We start from the raw sequence: 21,434 nt of genomic DNA, 5'->3' as shown, positions 1-21,434 counted from the left end.
GAACTTTACACAAATAATGAAAGCAGTTGCCTTAGGCTCACTTTATTAGATACAGTTTCCACCATGTGATAGTGCGCATGCGTTGATGATATTGCAGTGAACACACTACTGTCAGGCAAAACAGGAATAACGTGTAAAATTACAATACAAAAAAAGGAGCGCCTTGAAATGAGTGCACGTAATAACAAAGTACAAACGTATAACACGTATAATAACAGGCTAGTTCATATAAATTGGATGAATATATATATTAAAACGGAAGTTACAAATTCCCAAATATTAACACAAACTTGATACAAGCGACTATGCCTCATTTGTGTCCCTTAGTTTGCAGTGACGTATATGCTATATGTATGTTGTTCGTGTATTTTGCGACCGCTATACAAGCATGTATACAGGTTCTTGAAGGCGGGGAGGGGTTGAGGGACTGGTATTGTCCCGATATCAGTCCTGGGGATAGTTCTTAGGGGACGAATATCCCTTCCTTTGAGTAACATTTGAAAATCCGCCCTTAGTACTTTTAAGTCGCTGGCCACTTTTGTAACCCTCAAGGTTATCAGTCTAAAACATTGGCGCGTGTGTTACGTCATCAATCCGCCAAGCCTAGCAATAGAAACGAGCGTAGAAAAGTCACTTCCTAAGCTCAAATTTCCCCTGATCTACCGCGAGAGCTTATTGATATGCCTGAGGCAGGTAAACTGTTATGGCAGTGGTTTTAAAGGGCGCATTTGCAAATGAGTCGTCCCCATGCTATTGTTTTACCATATGGAACCATCCAATTATGCACACAAATCCACTAAGGGGCGCGATTTAGCAGCTATTTAATAGCATGTTTAAAAAATGTCTATTAAGTGAACCCCTAGTCTTCAGTACATATAGGAATGACACAATTATGTGTAATTATGCTCTATTTCCTTTACTTTTGTTGATTTTTTTTATATAATTAAAATGTTTTTTAGACTGGTCTTCATCATTTTATTTAAAAAAAATAAATTTGCTTGAGTTTAAATATAAATTTTTAGTGTTGCTGACAAAATGATGCTGTCAAGAGCTGGATTACATGCTTACATGTATTACCAATATATGATGTTTCACTCTACGTAATATCACTTTGATGTAAAACGACTTTGATTCAATAGTTTACATTTTGTTGTTATGGAGGATGCTATCATAGTCCATAGCTCTAGTGTCGAGCTGCTACTTCTTGGAGTAACACGGTATGAATGAAGGTGCATTCCGTCTTAACAGTCAGCTAAACAGTAACTTCATATAAATAACACCACTGGCTCTAACTGAAATGAGTATAAAAAATGGTTTTGTTATGCAATATATATGGTTAATGATACAAGTTAGCCTAAAACACTTCCTCTAATTACAGATAATATGCTACTGTATCAACGATGGTTTCGTGGGCAATAAAGCAATCAATTGGCTTATAAGAAAGCAGTAACAGTTTGCATTTATTAATGTTAACATTGTTCAATTATAGCAATATTTTGATTGAACAGTTACTTCTGTAAGTGTGTTATAGTGTTTTTTGTTCGTTCAAGTTCATATCCAATTGTATATACTTAAAGTACCTTGCCAAGTCCGTCAACACAGAATACACAGTTTACCGCCAACGACATGTTCGCATCTCCTTGAAAGTGCTTAATAATTGAACATTTCAAGTTTCCGAAAGTGATCTTTAGAAGAGTATTTAATGTTTTATAGCGTCTATTAGTAACAATAGCAAATGTTTATGATTGGTTTTATTTATTACTCCCATCAATTCACTTCTTTACGGGTATAGCCAGAGCTACGAGGAAGTGATGTTATCATCTTTTTAAACAAGCATTTGTTTTACCATGTAATATGATGGAGATGGTAGGCTTACTGCATGACGAATTGTCATTGTCTATTTACATTTTCTTTAAGGGAACAGGAATGATATAAATTTACTATTATGAGATTGTCCCGATGTGGTTTTCATGATTCCTTAACAAAGGGATATGTGGATGGATATGGGGAATACATATCTCTCACATTAGTAGAGGAATCCCATGTTGCGTATTACAAAAACAAAATTAGTCAATATAACGTCAAGCTTATTTTGAGGAATAAAATTGCATGTCCGTAATTTTGTTTTTAAATAAACCGATTAAATCGTTGTTATTTTTCAAAATGTATTCTACACACCGAAGTGATTCCTTTTTTTAGAGTACTAGGCTAGTCTGCAAAACTTTCAGACTTTGTGGCATTTTCTGCTAATAATAGTCCGTAACATTTGATTTTGTCCCAGAGAACAAAAAATAATAATAATGACGGGTTTACCTCGTATGGATAGAAATAAAAGTAACCGTGACATTACATTATTAATTCTGCTTCACTGAAATCACGCCCTGGCTGGCACGTGTTGGCACTTGCTCATCAATTAACCTGAACTTAGTCATGAATTCATCTGCTAGCGAAGGAGTTCATGACTTTGATGTGTTATCTTTTGGTCATCGGATGGTTCGCTCTGTTACTGAAACGTTATTATAAAGAGAAATCTGGTTCAGTCTGTGACTTTCATCACGCAACGGTGCTAGGCAAATGTCCCCATCTGATTTCTCTACACTTGTAAAAGAAGTCAGGCACTATGCACCGTTATCAATGCAGCACACAATACTTTCGGAATGACGATTCTGTAGGGGCAACTCTGTCACTACTTTCTCGAACAGGACCTTCTGAACGAGAAAGGCTCGGAAACAAAGCCCCTCTTTACACGTGATCCATTTTGCCCGCTCATATAAAATACAATTTTGCATTCTAATGTAGAATCAAATACCTTAAAGGGATAATGTATTCCGCGCGGGATTATAGAAATATTACATAATGATTACATAAAGTCACTTCCAGGTAAGCAAACTCCAGCCGATTGTGTTTTCTAGTTACTAGCCACCCCTTACAATAAACAAATGTGTCCTTCCATTCTCCACCCTGATGTTGATGTTATGCTTCGACCACGAAGCCTTTGAATATCAAGCTCCAACTTCCAAGACGAAGATCATCAGCATACTGATTACACTTTGTTAAACACCACTTCGGGAAACAAGAGGATAAATCATGCGTATCCAAGAGAATGTACTCCGAGGTGACGGAGAACTGCAATGACGGCAACTCCCATGAACAATATTTGAACTGAGACTTCTGGATTGTTACAACTTAAATCCTTTTGATACTTTATTTACAAATTTAAGATCCACCATCTCACATGTCTTCATATTGTCAATTCAAACCATGTAAAGGGTACACCTCTTTTTTTTACAAAATCCAGCGATTCTCATATGAACCTTATATATTGTGCAGCTCACTTTTGCTGTTTACGGGATACGGTTGGAGATCACCCACATAATTTAGCATAGCAAGTATTAAGGTATTGGCAGAACTTGACAAGCAACTCGAAACCAAATTCGATGAAGTTATAATGCGCAGGTTACACACATGTAGTAGGTAGAATAGTTATCGAGCTAAATATTTCGCTGTAGGAGAGTAACTTTTTTCAAGCGCTTTTGAGAACGACCCACTCATCTAGTTTAACAATCACCAGAGCGGTAGATAAAACTTTCTTGCTAGTCCATCCGATCTCGGATCACTTTTCATATTTCATGCTTGAAAAAATAGTGTCGTAAATATATAATCTGATTGGTCGTTTACGTAGTTTACAGGTCGGCAAAGTTCTCTCAATAAAGGTTAATACTTGTTTTGAGCACTCGACTTTTCGTGAAACATATCATTTTAGTAAGTGGTCTTATCTGAATATTTTGTATTTGTTATCGGTAATAACCGTTGACGGTACACGGATTGGTATTAACAAATTTAATTAAGGACATTTTTATTTTATCGTTATATCTTATTTTTCTTTACCATTTTAAATTGAACACACATAAGGGATGTTAACAAACGCATCCAAAAAAAAACGGTAAAAATTGACAAATATAAAAATAGAAGTGGATCCCACTCATTTTATGAGAAAAGCCGCGCAGTCATAATGATGAAAACGCATAACCGTGTAACTTTATTAGCCCTCGATTAAACACATAAATTTCCGGGGTTGAACTTTCGAAGCTACTAACAGGAAACCTCGAGGAGGTATGGACTGACTCAAAAATAGAAAGTCCATCAAAAATCCTAAATTTACCATTAGACATATGACAATATGTCCTTAAAATTGGCATTAACAAATATTACGTCATATCTTTTTTCTCCAACTCAAACTATAGTTTGACATGTTGGTTTGTGCCCGTTTCCTTGCTATTTTTTTTAACGCACTAGGATTAATATGTTGAGGGTTTGTACCACTAACATCTAGATGTCCCAGGTCGTCTCTTTAAAATTATAAAACAAAAATGTCAATGTTATTTCAATTCGTTTCGATGCCTAATTAGGATTTTCGATCAGAAACTTGTCAAATACATGTTGTGTGTTTTAAAAATTACTATGAGTTTATGATTGACTACAAATATAAGTTAACATTAGATAATATCTATAAACATACATAAAGATAGTATATAGGTACAATGAATTGTTCTAATACAGCTGTTGGCCTGACAACGTCCATTGCATTGAGCTGTTAATCAAATGTATAGTTATAGTGTAAAGATGTTTCCGTGATAAACGTGTGGCGGAAATAATTGTTATACATCATTGAAAATCCCTATTTGCAGGATGAAACCGATTTTTATACCTAGCCTCTCACTATTTTGACAAGAGCATAGCAACATATGTTGATTTCACTTTCATTAGAGGTAACTATAACTTACCGTGATAGTAAATTATGTCACACTTCCTCATTGTCATGAAACTTAATGCGTCTATAACCTTGTCAATCAAATTTCTAAAGTACATTCTGGGTCGCACGGCCGCACCATCACCCGATACACACACAGAACACAGTCACTACTGTAAATCTCAAAATGTTGTACCAAAGTAAACACTGGATCGTGTTATACATCGATAGCATGTGCTATTATGATTACAGTATGAAATGAGGATATGAGTAATTCCAACAAATCCAGTTGTTAGGTTTAGTTGGGATTACACACATCCTCAGTTATTACTGTAAACCTAATAACACATGCTACCGATTTATTAGATTTGTCAGCACAGTCCAGTATTTACTGTGGTACAAAATTTTACGATTTACAGTAGTTACTGTAATCTCTGTGTGAATCGGCTGTCTCTGTGTTGAAAGTTAAGGGAAAGCCAGTCCATAAAGAGCAACAGGAGGTAAACTAAATTTTAACATCCACTAAACAAAGGAAAGTTTAAGACACTTAATGAAAATGTACAATGCACTAATAAATATTTGACGGTTCAGGTGGCGTTAACGCATGCAAGTACGATGAATGTTGTAATTGTTTCCGGGTAGCTGTAATTGATGGATAAGAAAAGAACGATCTTTGCTTGAATAATGCATTTAAATGATCCATCATGTTTGAATATGTGATACTCACATATTAAACTGAATATATCGCCTCTGATAGAATAATTCGTGTTGGTTTCATATACCCTTAGAACTATACGTTCTTCGATCTTTGGTTGACGAAGGCGTTATTAAAACGTGACTGCGAGCACAAATTCATAGTTATAGGATGGTGCCAGCTGATTCACACAGAGATTACAATAACTACTGTAAATCAGAGTACAACGATTTCGAATACATGGAGATATTCACTGCTTGGCAAATGCGTGAGATGATTGTATCGAAATTGAAAGTAGGTAACTATTTAATTTGTGGATGGAAAATGGTGGGACGGTTGGGAAGTGTTAGAGGATTGGAGGGGAGGGGTGGAGAAGGGGGGTGGAGACATGACGGAGATTTTACAGTCCGTTAGCAATGTGAATGCAAATGCTTCTTATACACATGATAGTTAAGCACATCTGTAAGTATTGAAAATTCAATTAAAAGTTTGTGTTTTATTTATTAAACGCAATAGAGCTAAAAAGCACAACGCTAAACAGTATAATTAGATGTCGGAATCATTCAACCACTACCTTTAATGGGCTTATCGATACAAGTTTTCTTTAATTAGACAGAGCTAAAATACGGGAAGTTCTTATACGTAGACATATTATAAGGAACAATTTTGAATGAACATCACGAACACAACTTTTTCAAAGGTTTTAATACAGTTTCTTTTCAATTGAAAAAGCATCGTAATGTTTTATAAAATACACAAGTATATTAAAACTAAAACGCTATAAAAGATAAGTTCAAGAACTGACAAAATGTTCCATATCTCTTTATACATGCCGTTAACAGCAATCTTTAACTTCAATATACAAACCAAACTTTGCAAGGGTTTCAATCGATTTCTCTCAGCAAGCATAAATCATTGAACTGTTTTATAATTAATATTTATAATTATAGCTTTTTTTCATGAACTTTCAAATAACTTAGTGTACATATTCTTCAAAGTTTTGGTATTTGTCACGTTTCCGTTCACATTTTACCTTTCAAAATCCACTCTATTGATGAATCCAGTATAAAATTGCCTTGTATCAAAGATTTCCTTCAGACAAGTATTATTATAAAGTGATTTTCTTGGACGAGCTTCGTTGATTTAGTTGTGGGATCTCTCTCATTACAGTCGCTCACATTCTTAGCATATCTCACACCTCGATTTTTGCTTCCCAAAAAAGATATATCTACCACTTTTAAGCCATTCACTAATTTAAAATGACTATAACCAATGTGTGACGAAAACTTTCCTTTTGCATGAAAGCTCTGTTTATATTAAGTTAAAAAATGATGGTTTAATTAAAATATAAACATGATAGAATAAAATTCATAATAAATTTAACAATAAAAGTCATCAGTTTTTTAAGTAGATATTATTATAGCTGTATTTTATTTTACGCGTTATAAGAAGAGCCATTTTATTAACCTAATGCTTACACTTTGATACTGTAGTTGGTTAAGATGTTAGTTTTAATATTCAAGCTACTTTGAATTGTTAATCTTATCAAATTAAAACATAGAAAAAGTACTTTTTGCATATCTATGTAAAAACAAACATGGAAATGGTAATGCATTAATAACGGTGACATAAACAGGTGATAAGATACAAAATTCTTAGGATATGTCTAATCTAGGTATCTTACAATATTAGGATACAAATATTAAATCGTTAAATTTTTTAACAAGCAATGTAAGAGTTAAAAACGACGGGCAAATGCCGCGCTGCGGTTCCAAAGCAAAGCAAAGTAGTTTTCAGCTATAAGATTTGACGATCGTAAACATTGTCATAACATTTGTATCCACCTTCGACTTCCACTTGTGGTATATCATAGAAAGCCTGTTTCAAATGGAAAATAATGACAATTTTACAATCATGACAATGGTAAATAGAACGTTTTTAAATTATATACAAACTAAATCCGATAACATAAGAGAAACCCGAAAGTACAAATGGTTCAGATTCGTCATTGATAATATTCACCTCCGGTAACTTAATTCATTGAAATGCGTACATAATTCCGCTTACTTCATTACTATGGATTTTCTGGTGATCATCGAAAGCCTCCTCCAAGCACTCTTCCAACCTCTCAAGGTTTGGACGCAAGTTTATGTTAAAGTGCCAACATTCACTGGCTGCGGAGTATCTATAAATGGAGCAATTACATATTATACTAATTTACACATTTTTTTATTATATATATATATATACTAATCTCATTTTGTTAAGCCATCTCGATAAGGCTATACATATAGCTACGTTAATACTTGAAAGTGAGATAGTTTGGAGCTGATGGTCTACAGAAAGGTGTTAAATTCTATTCTAGAGTAATAAACAAGCAATTCCTTGAAGATGGAAAACTGATTAATTTATAAGTTGTTTAATGAAATAAACAGTTTAACCACCGTTTTAATTTAAATCTAACATTTTGTCTGGACATCTGCTTGGCTTCTTCAGATTCCTACACACATCAACACGAGAACGAACATCAGCATGGGTGGGCGGCAGAACTCCTGTGGAGAATACAACGTGAATAAACATAAGCTCATTCTAATTGCATATATTTCTTAAATCCATACAATATTGAAGGACATTTTTTTTTTCACTTACAGTATGCAACTGAAACAATCACGTCAATATCACGTCAATCACGTCTAATCATGGTATTATATAATTGCAATCGATCATTGCAATGTATTAACTTTTTTAAACAGGTTCTTGGCAAAATAAAGAAAACACGAAGATATGTAGAGCTTATGCCAATGAATAGGAATTACCGGTAGAGCCGTTAACCTACCATATGAGAATATTTCCCATACCACAACTCCCACAGCCCAAACATCACTTTTCTTTGTATACACTCTCTTCCCGATGTGTTCCGGGGGAAAATACAACGGAACGAAGGAAGTAGAAACCTATGACACAATAGAAGAAGCAAAGAAATCAGACAATGGAAATTAATTGCAACAGTGAATTATTAGTATTATTTAACCACGTAAGTTTTTTCTGCTCTTTTGAACTGGAAAGGTGTCGTATAGTCAAAATCTCCGGTTGCTTAGCAAACAAATGTATATTCTTGCTTTTGGTTGAAGTACTTATTCTAACTAAATAATCTACTTTCTTGTCAACTGCTTTGTTAGGTATACTGTAATTTACTTTATGTTATGATACTTTAATGTACTGTTGTTAGTTCAAGCTGTATCTATTTAACAATTCTCAACTGAAATGCATAACATTTGATGTCCTCGTGGTTTTTGTATGATCATATTTAAACAAAAATAGTATTCAGTTTCATTGGAGGGTGCTCAGTTGTTTATGCAAAGTTTCATAATCATGTATTAATTAGTTTATCAACAATTTGTATACTATTAATATTCAGGCCAACAACATAAGGGTATCAAGTCATCGTCCATTAAATATTTCGATTGAAACATAACTAGTACTCGATGCATCCGTTTCCTTAGACTAATTCAAGGCAATGTTCCGTTTACGACCGTCCCATCATTTTCGTAAAGTGCTTCGTCATCGTAATAACTGATGTGTAACGGCCAGCATTGAAATACTCGATACAGACAACCAGCCAGCATGTAGGTAAGTGTGCGCTTAAAACGGAATGTGCTACGAAATGTATCGGGAGATATAGATAACTGTACTACACAATAAGTGATGATATATTAAAATGCCAGCAACAAAAAACGGGCTTACATCTGCTCTCGGTTCGAGATCTTTGACCGCTGAATGGCAAAAGTTGTACAATTTACAGGAATTATTATTCGCCGTAAGCAATAACTTGTCAATACATAGTCCAGGATGGATCCAGTGATATTGGTGCAGAAACTTGATTCCACGAACGACGCAAAGAGCAAATCGGAAGAAATAGTAAGGTGCGACTCCTCCATTTAGTTCTCCCTGTACCATGTTTCTTCCATAGTCCTTTCCCAGTAGAGTACGGACAGTACCGTATGCCAAATGTTCATGAACACAATAAACTGTATCTGCAGAAATCAATTGTTATATCTACACGATTATAAATATTACAAACACTAAAAACTTTACATTCCACTGTCATATGCTCATTCCAAATATGAGATTATGAACCGAATTTGACTAAATTTGCAATGTGATTAAAAGATCTTACTAAGATCGTATTAAAGTGTATGATTTGTTTTAAATGATGATATGGACATTGTAACAGAGCGATACATTATATAATCTAAAAAAGAAAGCTTCAACTGGAACATTGCTACAAGCTATTATCAGAGCGTTAAGTTGGTAATAAAATGTCAATGTCACACTTTGCATATGGTTGCACAACAGACTGAACCTGAAGCCACATCCAACTAATTTGTTTAAAGATCAGAACATCAGAAAATAAGTTGGTTGTATCTTACCTGACTTTGTGCAAAGCCCTAGAAATTTAACAACATTCTCGTTGTCTGGCATTTCTCGAACCATCTGGCAAACCCGACGCCAATCAGCTTCACAGCCGCTGTAATCTTATAATTTAAAGAGAAATCACTGCAGATATTTTGGCCCACACTTAATAATCAGTTCCATTACAAAAAGGTTTAATTTACTTTTTGAAATGAAAATGCATGTTTAACTTGGTATAGCGTTAGTTTCATATGAAAACAAAATTCTAGGTTTGACACAACAGCCAAACAGAGGTGCTAGTATTATGCACCTCTCATTTGTTTTATGAGCAAGACTGATATGTGTATACAATTTAAACATTTAAAAAAATAATAATAATAATACTTGATAAATATAAATAAGTTGCTATCGCGCAAAAGGTGGAAAAGGTCCAAACTTTTTGTAAGATTACACATCACTAAAGAGTGAATAATAGTATCCCAAGATGCGAAATTAAGAGAGAGAAAAGGCACTGATAAAGTTTATTGTGCTTTATATTACACGGTTACCTCCGGCAGTCGATAGAATAACTTTGGTTTGACCATCTGTTCCCTTTTTGAAAATTCCTATCCACCGGTGCCTGAATTTTCCTTCCTTCAGCAGAAGTGAAAATACCATATCTGTTTGTGAAAATGTTGTGACGGTTCCGCTGTGCAGGTTATCTAACTCTGAAATGAAAGTACAAGTTTACATATATGCAACTGTTCGATATATTTTACTATAACTGATATTAAAGTTCATTGGTGTAAATATAACATTGCAGTACCTGTCTTCTGCCATAGTGTAGTAAACCAAATGGAACCACTTCCCAACGCACGAAGAAGATAACTAATTCATTGGAGAATAAATAAGCTTAACAGCAGAAAATGTTGGTGATATGCTTTATTTTATGTTTTCTAAATTATCAAAGTTAGAAGGCTATGTTTTAAACGGTAAATATTACGGTTTCTTTCACTTACCAAGGTCATATTCTGCTGATTTAGATAAGGACAGCTGCCTGAGTGTGAGATATACATTGAAAAGAGCTACAGACGATTGTAATCATATATCATCAGTCATTAATCTCACGATCACAATCACGCAACTGAAACTTAGGTGAGATAAATATGTGTTTTTTGAGTTGGATAAAACTTAAAGTAATGATATTACAAATTGGTTCCGAAACAGACTACAATTAAGTTTGCAACTGTAATTGTGTGAAAATTTCCAAAGGAAATTACTTGGCTGTCTTAAAAGCAACCTACAGTTTTCCTGCGTGCTTCATTGCTTCGGTATGACATACTGAATTGCAGGTAAAGCTGTTATCAGAAATTTATCACAGCTTAATCTTTCCAAATTTACTTTTCTGTTAATCTCTAATCACTAATTATGTTGCCCAGGCTGGATTCTTTCATGTATTTAATTCCTGAATTAAAGGTTAATAGAAAGGCGAAAGCGAATGTCAGCGTTATTGGAATAAAACTCGCAGTTGTTCATTAGTGAGAATTTTGATAATATGAAAACTTGTAAGATTCTGTTTTGTTATATTTACCTGTTCTACACACATATTTCTTCTTAATAAATGGATTTAAAGAGGAACTTATTTGTTGTTATTACAATAAACACGTTCGTCTCCAACCATGAAACTGTAACATATCAATACTGTACCTTGGTTTGTGTGTCCAGAAATAATAAACCTTTGATTTGTACTGTTCAATGTTAACTATGATGGTTCTATGATCTATCAAACACATTTAATGAAAGCTACTGTACATAATAAAAATGTAGATACTACTCACCAACTACACCCGTAGAATTTACATAACCGGACACCCTCTGTAATATAGTTTACATACGTTATAAACAGTTAATTAATACAATTGTATTTAGAGTCCACTGCCTACTAAATAAAAAAACACTGACAATGACTCATAATAACAACAAGGCTAACTAATATCTCTGATTACATTGAGTACATAAAATAACGTATACACAACAAACTCCAAAAAAACTTTGTAAGGAATTATTCAAATTTAAATTATGTTAAAAGTTCTAAATACAAAGAGAACTAAACTATTCAAGCCATTCCCCTAACCCCCCCCCCCACCCCACCCACTAAAGTACTGTACAGTTGATATTAAAATGTGTTCGCATCTGATATGAATACGTGACTTGTAGTGTATTCGTTAATTATTACCGTTTAGTAGACTTACCGTTAGTAAATCATTGATATAAACATCATAAACTAACCTACGAACTTACTCACTCTTTATGAACATAGATAATGCCATGACAAGGATGACCCCACAACAGATGAAAATCACCATGCTCTCAGTACTACCTTCTGCACCTTTGAAACCAAGTGGAAATACATTTAAATGTATACAAGATGTATTATTCATCTAGAATCATTTTACTCCAACCCTAATGACATATGTTTCCTTTCTAAAAAAAATCCAAAAAGAAACATCCTGATATTAAATTGGAAATAAATATGGCAACTGTATATTTACAGCTACATTTTAAGCCGATGAGAAAGTAGAACACGTTGAACAAATGAATTTAACTTGCCTAATATTTAAGTACACAAAGATGATAAACGAGCCGAGGAGGATAATTGTAAATGTTAAATTGAACAAATTATGTCCAGGATACTTGCTCTGTATTTTTTTACGAACTCACCTCCATTACGCACGAAAACTATTTCACTGATAGCATTATCCCTACCAGTTATTTGCGCAATACATCTGAATTCTTCTACATGGCGAATTTTGTGGTGCTGAAGTTGAAATTCCCAGACCGTTGGATTAAGTGACTGGTTTTGAGCATCAAGTTGAAGTGTTTGCCATTCGTATAAATCGCTTAACCGCTGTAATTTTACCACTGGTGTCGGATTGCCCGTCGCTTTACATCTAATGAGTACATCTTCATTCTCTTTAATCTCTAATGCATGTGGTGTAATTACATTCACGAGCGCAGGATCTATTCATAAACAAACATTTCAAAGGATTAGGCTAAAGAGATTCACAATAATGTCTACATGGTGATGAAATATGACTTTAAAGAAAAGGAAATAAATTTGGGTTTATTAGAGTTGAAGCAATGAAGTGATTGGTGCCACCTGCATTATCACACCACAGAGTTCCAAATCAAAGACAGAGACGAAAAATGGATATAACAATAGCAAAATCTACATCTTATTTAAAACTGTTTGGTGAAGCGAAACTGAACTTACACGGTTTTTCAATGATCAACTCTCCACTCAATGCCCATCCATTGTATCCGTTGCAGGATAAACATCGAAATACAGTGATGTTCTGGCTTATAGCAACGTTGTGGAAAATACACTTAGTAATTGCCAAGCCTTCTTCTGGAATATTCCCTATCGTCGACATATTTTGCCAACCCTTTTCCGATAGAAACTGTTGTAAGATGAACGTAGGCGTTGGATATCCATCTGAAGAACATGTCAGGTTAATGCGATCGTTTTTCTCTTGAAGAAACAACCGCTTGGAGGCACTGGAAGTAAGCCTAACATTTGAAGCGGGATCTGTAACGCCAAAACAAGAATATTATATAAAAAATCTGTTTTAAAAAACTGTGTGCTGCGAAAACAACTAGCATACACAAAATATGCACTTAGATACCAGACAAAAAATTATGAAAATTATAATACTTATATCTGGGATTCATAATGTCAACGTAACACTTTTGGAATTCTTACAAGAAGATGTAAATATCTCATTTTGTTTTCATTTCGTAGATTAACGTTATCATAGCTGGATATACCGCTCAATCCAAGATAATTGCTTATTTGCCCGAGTGAGTACTCAACATTGTCCTTTAAGCCAGAAGTTGCCAATAAATAGTAAACTTGCAATGAAAATTACGATATTTGAAGTTACATTTGAACCATGTTTAGAGTACAACGGTAGTGGGGGCGGGGGGGGGGGGGGATGGGATGGTAACTGCATGCATTGGACGTACTAAAACCAAAACAATGTATAGTGACTGACAATATGATTATGACGCTTGATATATCACATCAGTAAAGAGTCAAACGATCATATTTACGGTATATATAAACTAAATAAAGACAAATGAGCAAATCCATGTAAACCACAGAACTTGTAACGTTAAAACAAGCTTATTAAAGCAATAGAGTAACAGAGTATGTTTAAGGAATTAACTTTGACTTCTTGTCCAGGCTACAACATGCATGCATTAGATGCGTAATTGGGCGTGTGTTACGAGCGCGAACGACTGCCTTTGTAAAATGGTAAGACGGATATACTTCACCTGCTTTTGTTACAAATTTCCATTTAAATAGGGACACTTCATTCAACATATGAATTGCCCGCATTAATAGTTCTTAACCCAACATTAACATCAATACTTGTATTATAAACTTACGTAAGACAACAATATTTGCACTGGAAGAAGCGTTAACTTGATTTCGGATTAGGCATTTCATATTCTTTCCATGGTAACTTCGCCGACTTATAAAAGTAATATTGCTACACATTGATGTTTCGGTGGATTCTGTTGAAACGCAAGAACCAAAAGGTAGACTTGAAATGCCATCATCAAATATCCAAGATATTGTCGATGAACTCCACAGTTCCGAAAACGTCACGCAACACTCAAGTGTCATATTTTGGTGTTCTTCTGGAATAGTATGTAGGGTTACCGTAACGGGACCTGTGTACCGAAATTAAAGCAAGCAGTGATATATCAGCTTTTTTTGTTTAAAAGCAGTAATTTGTATCAGATAAGACTTGATTTCACATTGTTTCCACTGATGGTTTATATTTTGAATATATAGTATGCGACGGGGTTTTTTTTTCAATTGTTTTTCCTAACCAATCACATCAAGCCTGAGAAGTTTAAATAGTTGAGAAGTGTCATTAAAGACCGAAAAAATCAGCAATTGCTATAACCTATGAAGCATTGTCTACGATGTATTACTTTGCTCTTGCAATAACACATTTGAAATGATGAACGGTATAACAATTGTTATAGCAGTTATGGTGTACAACACAAGTTGAGAGTTTGAAATACAAAATTATTCGTGGCAATAAAGTCGTGATATTACTTAGATTTGTTCGATCGTACCGTATATTTTTACAATATGGTCGTCATTACTTTCCTAAACTTTATTCAAGGTATTGTATCTTAACTGTCACATACCTTGCAGGAAGAGGTAACACCTTTTTGTCTCTACGACTCCATGTATAGTCGGGTACCTGATACAAGAGTAACTTCCAGCATCACCAATTGTTGCATCACTGATTCCCAACCTTGCTCGGGTGCCACTGGTGGATAGCGTTGATGTGTATTTCCAACCCTCTCTCAGTATCAGAGATGATCTTGCATCATGTCTCATGAGAGATTTGCTATTCTGTTTCCAAACCACTGAGTAGTCCGACCAAGATGTGTCAAAGACAAACTCTATTTCTGCCTTTGAACCGACAGTACAAAAAGTTCTACAGGTCTTCATGGCATTTGACACTGGTAGTTTAAAATTAAAACTCAACGATAATTCATAATATGGAACATAACTTGTACTGACAATACAACAAAAGGTATACATTTTTACCTGTCCAGTTGGAAATCATTTCAACTATTTAATGCATTTGCATGAGTTTAACTTATATGCTCCAGTTATATTAAGACATGTGACCTTTATATCATGTTCTTTGTTACGATATAAAACTGATTTAAAAGAAAGATAGGCTGTTGTTATTTCAAGTTGATTTGTTTTTAATAAAATAATATATTAGTTATATAGCTTTATACTTCTAGTTCTATAACTGTTCTTTAAGGCTATGCGGGGAAATGGGTTAAGCTTCATTAATTGAAATATGCATTGTTTCTGATATTATTGCACGAATATCATAATAACGTATTCACTAGACGAAAAGCTTGTATACATTGTTTTTACATTTTAGTCGAAGCTAAATAAACTTTATATTTAAAGAAAACGAAAGCTCATACATCACCTGTTGTACTGCTACCGCATTTGGAATATGCAAAGGGAAACATAAGTAGTAAGATAATTATTGGTACCTCCATTTAACAAGTGTTTCACTGGTGTTTTAACAGAAATGAAAATAGTCTGATTACCAACATATGATGGCACATTTCACATCAACGCTTTACCAATAATGAATTTAGTTGTCGCTTTGTCAACTGTTTAGCGGTACAAGGTTTTATAAATCGTAATTAATTTAAGCATGTGTTTCTTACAAAAGAATATTATATTAGTTTCGTTAATAAGTGCAGTCTAAAAGCATCATTTTGGTAATTATTGATAAATGCATTATTGACTTTGTACATCCTTTTGTTTTGAGTTTGTTACATCCTTCACAAAAGAGATATGTATTAATACAAATACGTCTTCGCATTGAATGGTAGTTATAAAGGCTGTTAAACATTGCTAGAAAGGCAGATGATTGAGTTCCACTTTCAACATTTTTATTTTTCAATCAGTGATAGTAATACAGTTTTGTTCTTGTTCCAATATCGGTTATTATAATAAGCAACATACACATTGGATAACATTATTAAATGTGAAGGCAACCTAAACTTTGTCGTAAGATCACAATCTGACGTATGTATTTATTTTAATAATTTGTATTATTGAGATTACTATTTTACAATAAACATGTTACAAACAATGTTAGGGATGAATAGTAGATCACACTAATTTTATGGGCATGGCAATGGAAGATTTGTATTTGCAAAGTTATTCAGTCATTATACTTAAAAAAAGGTATCCTCAAACCTATGTACCTGTATAGAAATGAATCATATTCATATTTATAATACTGTATTTTACCAGTTACGGCTAGAGAATCCCAAGTGGGTATGAACTGACTCAAATGCAAGCCAATTCTTAGTGTAATTAGACATCAGCATTAGACTAATAGCACTCTGTCAACTCAATATCGACACAAGCAAACACCACATCCTAGCTTTAAGCTTTATCAAATAATAATACTGTTTGATATTACATAAGGCTATTTCTTTATAGTAGAGGACACCCCACTCCAACAAATGTAAATAATTAAAAACTAAATAATAAAATGATAAAAAAAATCACTACAAAAACATTCCATTCGAGGACTAACAATTTTTGGGATGAAACACTAATACATTTGTTTCATAAGTTGAACGCTTCTGAGAGGCAGTGAATTGAAGTTGAATTAAAATTAATTATACTTTTAATGTGCACAATATTTGTTAAGGTGACTTTGATACTATGGGTAAACCTGTGAAAATTTTCATATTGCGTGGTAAAAAAATATATTTATACCTGTAGGTTTGATAATAAAATCCCAGATATACACCAATTTTATTTTAAGTTGCGCTTCGAATTGACCTGTATTTTTTTATATCTAAGCAAAACAACACTTTGTTTAACCTTAACGACTAGGCCATTATCATTTTTTTAATGTATTTTTTTATGTAAGTCTTTTTACTTATTCTTCTGTATTATATGTTACAGTATTGTAAATAAATACAGTGAAAAAAAATAGTTTGCGTGAACATGTGAATTCACGACATCTACTCTCGTTGCTCACAGTCATAAGTGAGTTTTATTGCAAGGCAAGTAGTCTATTAGAGCAGTTAATAGTTTACAGTTACTATGGATCGTAACAAGTTATATTTTTATTGATATACTCAGGTTACTGATTAATTAACTTTCAGATCAATCTATCTCTTTATATCAATTTGCTAACTTTAATCGTAAAATTGATTGTTAAATGAAGTGCTTTTGATGTTCAGTGGCTTGATCTATTTCCTGTTACTTTTACTGAAGGGTTTTCCTTATATGTTACCCAGAATACAGACATGTCGAGTACTAGAAAATGTATAGTGTATTGATAAACGTCTCGGATAAATGACGACTGCATTGACATTAATTTCATTTGACGGAGAGGTCGAATGGGTTGAAGTGACAGAAGCGGTAGAAGGGTGGGAGATATTGGGTGACATGGGTGGGAGTCGTTGAAAGGTTGAAAAATAGTTTCCAGTACGTAGCCAATTTTCTTCACGGTTGTAAGAAATATATCTCCCAAAGAAAGGACCTGTTGTTAAACTTGTATAAAGGAAGTAATTGTTTAAACTTTAATCCATATAAACAGATTGTGTCCGTATAAACGTGTTAGTTAAACAGAAGAATTGCAAACCTAGTTGATATTTCTTTATTGTACTCAACGGAAGCTGTTGACATGCACGTTGAAATTATCAGAGATAGCTTGTTTGATTTTGTATTATGCTTTCATTCTTCACAATATCGTTAATTATCCAGAGATAATTGAAACGCACGACACTAAAAATATCGCCACAATATATAATACAATGTGTACTGACCAATTGAAATACGACGTTCCTAATGAGACAATTCCAGCTGAGGTGCGTTTACATATTAACACATGTAGTTTATTACCAATTTAAAACATATCATGTCAATTGATCTAAAAAGTTCCTTAGTCACTGTTTACAACATTCAAACAATTTATCTACAGAAAAAAATACACTCAACCTGTTCACATTTTACACAAACAAAGCTGGTGCAACCAGTGCACCTATCCTGTGTTGTGTAGAAAAAAACATTGTGTGAAACTTGATGTAAAAACTTACTACACAACACATGGTGTGGATTTCACAAAATATGTTGTAGATTTAACACGAGTGATTTACCAAACTAACTGCACACTCTAAGGTGCAAGTGTGTTAGTATAAAGCCCAAAAATTATGTCACTTGTATGAGTGTTCGAGCTATACATAAAATAAAGGACCAGTGCTTCCAGGATTATGTTAATGACGACATTTTTCTTAGAAAAACAACAGTTTACGAAAGTACAGAGGACTGGAGAACTGAAATAACAGAAGAATTCAAAACTGATATACTTGATGACCGTGTGTGTTAACCGGTGTCTGGCCAGTCGATTTTATGAACTCAGCTTTTTTTAACAGAATCCTGAATGGTCCTGCAACTGCTGAAACTTGGACATTCAGGACTTGTATAAAATAGCCTGTGTCCTGTAAATAATAACTTTACATGATCATTTCTGTTTTCATCTCGAATTATTCAGATTGTACATTAAAATGTTGGCTAATTGGCTAATAGATCGTCATCTAGCAGGATAAAACCGCTTTTTATGCCTAGATATCTCTCTCAATATGCGTTTCCACTGCACTTACAAGAGGATAGCAACATATGCTGATTTCACTCTCATTATAATGAATTATACTTGCCGTGATTGTAAATTTTACCACACTTCCTCATTGTCATGAAACAAAAAGCGTCTATATCCTTGTCAATCAAATTTCTAGAGTTCATTCTGGGTCGCATTGCCGCACTATCCTGTTACTATGGTGTTTTGCTCGCAAAGTTGTACCGCTGTATATATATATATACAATAATAAAGAAATGTTATGTCGCATTCACATTGACCTAAGTAAGAGCTTTAAATACATACAGGTTTTTTATATTTGTGGGATAAATTTGGGATATATTTTGGGATATAATATCCTGTAAACGGACATTAAGTCCCTGCCGGTTTAAAACGCAGTCACGTTTTAATGGGGCCGTGGTCAGCAAAAGATCGAATAAGTCATAGGTTAAGGGTATCTGAAACCAAGACGAGTTATTCTAATAAGAGGCGATGAATTAAGTTTAAAATATGAGTGTCACATATTTCAACATGATTGATCAATTGAATGTCTTTTTCAAGTAAAGATCTTTCTTTCCTTTCCCATCGCTAACAGCTATCCGGAAACACTTGCAGATTTTATCTTACTTGCATACGTTAATGACATCGTAACGGTTAATTATTCATAAATGCATTGTTCTTTCCATGAAGTATTCTCAGTGTCCATTTGTTTTGTGGGTGTTAAATATTAGTTTACTTTCTGTTGCTCCTATTGACGGATTTTCCCTTCCTTTTAACACAACGATTGGAATGCAAAAAATATAAAATGCGTTACTAATGCGTTAGATTAGTGTATTGAACTTAAAAGCATGTGACTCATTTGAGAGTGGAAAAGAGTAGGATGGTCTAGGCAGTATTGGCGGATTCAGAGGGTCATGTTTTGAAGATTAGATGGTCCTACCTGCGAAACGAAAGATCATATTTCAATAATGTGACATTTTTTTTTTTATGAAAAGGTTGTATTCTTTTCCGTCGTAATTCAACATAAACCTGTTTTGAACAGAAGAAAGTCATTAGAGATAAGCCACAAGGAAATGTATCCCAGACAGGAGAACATATGACTATTATCTGAAAAGTCGTTTTCTTAATGTGAAACCAAACCATCGAGTCCCCCTCCCTATGATTGGGAACAATTCTGGAACATAGAAATAACATTGGTTGGAGAAATGTCTTCCAATCTGATACACAAAGACATCAGGGCGCATTTAAAGTAGCTTCCTCAGCAGCGAACTATTTTAATGGCTTTTGGACTTATGCCATGCCTACTACAGTGGTCAAATATAGTATTGACTTCAGATGCACTGAATGCTGTTGAAAACTTAAATTCCCAACGTCTGTACAAAGCTAAGTATTCTCTCTGTAAGTTTTGTGAACTCTACGACGAAGCAGTTTAACATGAACAAACCTTCAATAATGCAACAAGTGCTTCATTGGAAATTGTTTGTGCATATAACCAAAGTGTTAAGTTGGCAATAACATGTCGCTGTCAAACGTTGTATATGATTGAGCAACAGATTGCACCTAGAGTCGCATCTATTATTTTTTAAAGAAAAATTACAACACCTGTAACGAAGTAAGTTGATGTATCCCTCATGACTTATTGTAAAGTCCCAGAAATGTAATTATCTTTTTTCCTGGTATTTGTTGAACCATCTGGCAAACACGGCACCATTCGGCTTCAAAGCTGCTATAGTCTAAAAATTTTAAAATACACCTCTGCAGACATTTAACAATTATTCCATTTGAAAAACGTATATCTAACATTTGCGTAATATAAGTGCATGTGTGGCTTAATACAACGGTAGTTTCATATAACTTGAAGATATAAACAATAACCACATTCTTATGCTAATATCATAGAAAATCCATACGTATATGCAGCAAGGCTGATATATTTTAACAATATACGTAACTTATACCTGATTAATACGGAAGATAAGTTCCAATTTGCTCACAATGGTGTAAGAGATTCGACATTTTTTAAGACTACTTTGTACTACGGATATTAACGTTTCTTGATGTTAATGTAGCCTGCCAGTTACCGTACTATACTATATACTGATAAACCAAATGGAACCACCTCCCAGCAACAGAAAATGGGATAAAAATATGATTAGAGAATAAAAAGTTTAACAACAAAATAGCAAGAACAATTTGTTTTAAAGCTTTAAGGATTGACATTCTGTAAAACTACACGCAATACATTCATTATTATTTTATTTCTGCCTATTTCTGCGATACTACATAAAGTTCTAAGGGTCGCCCCGTGGCATTTGGCAGTGGTAGATTAAAATAGAGCTCCATGATAATTTATAAACTTGAGTAAATGCTACAA

At 33.9% G+C, this 21,434-nt stretch overlaps 1 protein-coding gene across 5 annotated transcripts; it reads right to left on the bottom strand.

The window, feature by feature from the left end:
- Positions 1-6,247: 6,247 nt before the first annotated feature.
- Positions 6,248-15,974, bottom strand: LOC139977464 (fibroblast growth factor receptor 4-like). Of its 5 annotated transcripts, XM_071986807.1 has the most exons (13): positions 15,066-15,968; positions 14,289-14,576; positions 13,111-13,425; positions 12,142-12,857; positions 11,675-11,711; positions 10,856-10,893; positions 10,406-10,564; positions 9,875-9,979; positions 9,189-9,478; positions 8,281-8,398; positions 7,909-7,996; positions 7,512-7,629; positions 6,249-7,322 (listed from the first exon to the last, which is right to left on the bottom strand). In XM_071986807.1, exons 4-13 carry the CDS (start codon positions 12,275-12,277, stop codon positions 7,242-7,244), a joined length of 1,170 nt encoding a protein of 389 aa, XP_071842908.1. In that variant the 5' UTR covers positions 12,278-12,857; positions 13,111-13,425; positions 14,289-14,576; positions 15,066-15,968; the 3' UTR covers positions 6,249-7,241. The 5 variants fall into 5 exon arrangements, 2 of the variants coding, with proteins under 2 accessions (XP_071842909.1, XP_071842908.1); XM_071986808.1 differs by lacking the exon at positions 9,875-9,979 and having other exon boundaries at positions 6,248-7,322; XR_011796548.1 differs by lacking the exons at positions 6,249-7,322; positions 7,512-7,629; positions 7,909-7,996; ... (2 more) ...; positions 9,875-9,979; positions 10,406-10,564 and having other exon boundaries at positions 15,066-15,386; positions 15,878-15,974.
- Positions 15,975-21,434: the final 5,460 nt, after the last annotated feature.

The sequence above is a fragment of the Apostichopus japonicus genome, chromosome 12 (assembly GCF_037975245.1).
Source record: "Apostichopus japonicus isolate 1M-3 chromosome 12, ASM3797524v1, whole genome shotgun sequence".
NCBI lineage: Eukaryota > Metazoa > Echinodermata > Holothuroidea > Aspidochirotida > Stichopodidae > Apostichopus > Apostichopus japonicus.
The sequence above is the reverse complement of the archived record's forward strand: the minus strand, read 5'-3'. Positions and strand labels throughout refer to the sequence as shown.

What these genes read in the sequence shown, in the direction of transcription:
- LOC139977464 (XM_071986807.1), bottom strand. Translation starts at nt 12,277, where the DNA reads ATGAATAATACATCTTGTATACATTTAAATGTATTTCCACTTGGTTTC. An exon ending in AAATTCTACGGGTGTAGTTG is followed by an intron (nt 10,894 to 11,674) that starts GTGAGTAGTATC and finishes TCTCACACTCAG; the next exon opens with GCAGCTGTCCTTATCTAAAT. An exon ending in ATGGGAAATATTCTCATATG is followed by an intron (nt 7,997 to 8,280) that starts GTAGGTTAACGG and finishes TATTCTCCACAG; the next exon opens with GAGTTCTGCCGCCCACCCAT.